The 2,757-nt window shown below is 46.2% G+C and overlaps 1 protein-coding gene across 2 annotated transcripts in view; it reads right to left on the bottom strand.

Moving 5' to 3' along the window:
* LOC107149028 (solute carrier family 23 member 2-like) overlaps positions 1-2,757 on the bottom strand; it is a 41,995-nt gene that overhangs the window by 31,713 nt on the left and 7,525 nt on the right. For both annotated transcript variants that reach the window (XM_015493809.2, XM_015493808.2), the window contains exon 2: positions 405-564. In XM_015493809.2, coding sequence (XP_015349295.1) covers positions 405-512 — 108 coding nt within the window. In that variant the 5' untranslated portion in view covers positions 513-564. The remainder of the gene's footprint in view (positions 1-404; positions 565-2,757) is intronic.

Genomic DNA, 2,757 nt, shown 5'->3' with positions numbered 1-2,757 from the left:
GGGGAGGGGAGGGGGAGGAGAGAGGAGACAGAGGAAAAGAAAATGTATTAAAGAAATTGGAGCTTATCTCTGTCACTTGAACTCTTCCTCCTTGAAAGATGTAAAAGTGTTCCCAAGGATGCCCCTCCTCACACTCTACGCTTTCCTCACCGGCAGCCCCCATCACCTCTCCTGCTCATCATCCTCTTTTATTTTCTTCATTGCACTACGACTCCCTGATGTTTCCCTCTTGCATCTTCTTATTGGAGCACACCCACTAGAATGCTGGCTTCCTGAGGACAGGATCCTTATCTATCCACTTGCCCATCACTATCCTAAAGCCCAGATCTTTCCTGACAGGGAGCTGGATAATAAAGCTTCAGCCAATGAATTGACCCCACCTGTCCCTCCCCTGAGCCTCTTACCTCTCGGATCCTCTTCTGCCATTCCTCTGTGAACTCAGGTGAGCTGACATTCACCTGGCTGGCATTGAGTGTCCACTCTGGGCACTTCCAGGATGGAAGAGAGAGCATGGCCAGAGAAGGCGCCAATAAAGCAAAGGATGCTCCCTGGAGAATCGGCAACCTAGAGGAGCGGGAGGATGCAGTCACTTCCTGAGATCTCCTCACACAGGCCTGGCCCTCCAGTGCATCTGGTGACCTGGCAGTTATCAGGGCCAAGGCAAAGTGACTTTGAACCCATGGTAGCAGGCATGTTGTGCAGAACCAGGGCAGGTCAGACTAAAGCAGGGCAAAAGTATTTGCTCTACTCTGCAGAGAGTCCAGAAATAATGGAAGGGAGACATAGTACCTTGATCACTCCAGAAGAAGAAAGGACCAGGCAGAAACCATGAGCAATCCCAGAGGAGTGAAAACTTGGAAATACATTTGGTCAATATTTTACTTCCTCTCGTGATTACCTTTTAAACTTAGTGTCTTATTTTGAAGTAAATGGTGATATATCTCCCTACATGAACTTGAAGTAAGCACCAGGTGTGGAGACCTTTAGCGGATGCTTTGAGACTCCAACCTCATAGGCAGGAAGCTCCCTATGCTGCCAGGGCTAGAGCTACCAGCCCTGCACTGAGCAAGGCACTCATCAGTTCTTCCACAAAAAGCATCAGTTTTTGACCTTGTAATTTTTAGCATGGTTTTAATTTCTAAGGTATTCTGAAGTCTTATTGCAAAATCAGCATATTTACTTCTCATTTTAAAAAGCGCATCATTGAACACTGGCTAGCAGTTAAGCAAGTGTACATGGCATTTTTAAATTTACTCTTTTATATTTTGGATATTGCAGAATAAACCTAGAAGCACCTTACCACTAAGTTCCATCTCCAATTCTTTTTATTTTGAGACAGGGTCTTGCTAAGTTGTCGAAGCTGACCTCAAACTTGTGATTCACCAACCTCAATCTCCCAAGTTGCTGGGATTACAGGTGTGCACCACTGCGCCCAGATGAACATGGTCTTTGATTCCTGAGCTAGACTTTACAACCTACAGCTTCTCAGGAAATTATTCATTAGGAACTCAGGTAAGCCCACTTCCCTGGGAGGGACCAAACCCAAGATAATTTTTACCCCCATTTTAGTCTAATGATACTGGCATGATTTTATTCCCTAATTTTATTTCCTTCTTGCTTTACCTGCTTAACTAGGGTGAAAATGCCTTGAACCTAACTCCTTATTTGGGCTTCTCAAAGAACTTTCCACAGGCCCTTTCTGTCCCCATTGCCCTGCTGCAAAGACCCTTCCTCATTTACTCGTCAATATCCTAATTTGGGGCTTTTCCACCTGTTTGTTTTTCAGGTGAGAAAACTGAGCCTAGAGAAGGTAAAGGACTGGTCCACGTCCCACAGCACAGAGCCAGGGCTAGAATTCAGCCCCCCGGCTTTCAAGCTGAAAGCTTTTCCATAATTGAAATTAGCTCCATCTCTGATCTGGGGGAGTGGGCACCCCCATTCACAGAGCTCTGTGTTTGTGACTCTGCATGGGGCGAGGGCAGGGAGGGGCTCCTCAATATCCAAGCAGGGAGATTTCAGGCCCTGACGCTGCTCCAGGCCCTCACATCCAGGGCCATTCCAGGAAATTATGGGAGCCTGAGAGACAGAGTAAATATTGTACTTCTTTGAGAAGTACAATGAAAAAGAAAGAGAAGAGAAATGCCTGCCAAAAATGTTAGCAAGAGTAGCCCCTCCTCTCCAGGGACCTGGCAGAACTCCAGGATTGTTCTGTCTCCTGGAAATGACCCAAAAGGAAGTGCTATGAGAAGTGCTTTGGATTAGAGACCATAAAGACCACAACAGGAGTGAGTTCTCTCCTCTGGATGTTCTTTTCCATCTACCCTGGAAACCATCACCCAGCCTCCTACCACCTACACCTGCAGAGCCTTGGTCCTATAATGAAGAGGAATGAGACATGAACTTCCTGCCAAGCCATGTTCTCCTAAGACAGCTCAGGCAGAAGTACTTTGGAGGGAATGTTTTCCATTCTCCTTTGCAGACTGGTGCAGATTAGGTCAGAAAGGAATTTATAGTGAACAGCCCCGGCTTGCACGACTCCTTCTAAAGGGTGCAGAAGGGCCTGGTGGTATGTTTTCTACTGATCTGCCTTTGGAAAATCTGTAAGCAAAACATTTCAACCACAAGTGGATGAGCTATGTCTCTTCATTACCACTTCTCTTTCCCTACACATTGCCCCAGGTGGCATTTAAAAGGCCACGAGCATTTCTAGGATTTGGCTAAAGGGAAGTTGAGTCACAATGCATTTTATTAGAATGT

Source organism: Marmota marmota, unplaced genomic scaffold (genome assembly GCF_001458135.2).
Source record: "Marmota marmota marmota unplaced genomic scaffold, marMar, whole genome shotgun sequence".
NCBI classification, from domain to species: Eukaryota; Metazoa; Chordata; class Mammalia; order Rodentia; family Sciuridae; genus Marmota; species Marmota marmota.
The sequence above is the reverse complement of the archived record's forward strand: the minus strand, read 5'-3'. Positions and strand labels throughout refer to the sequence as shown.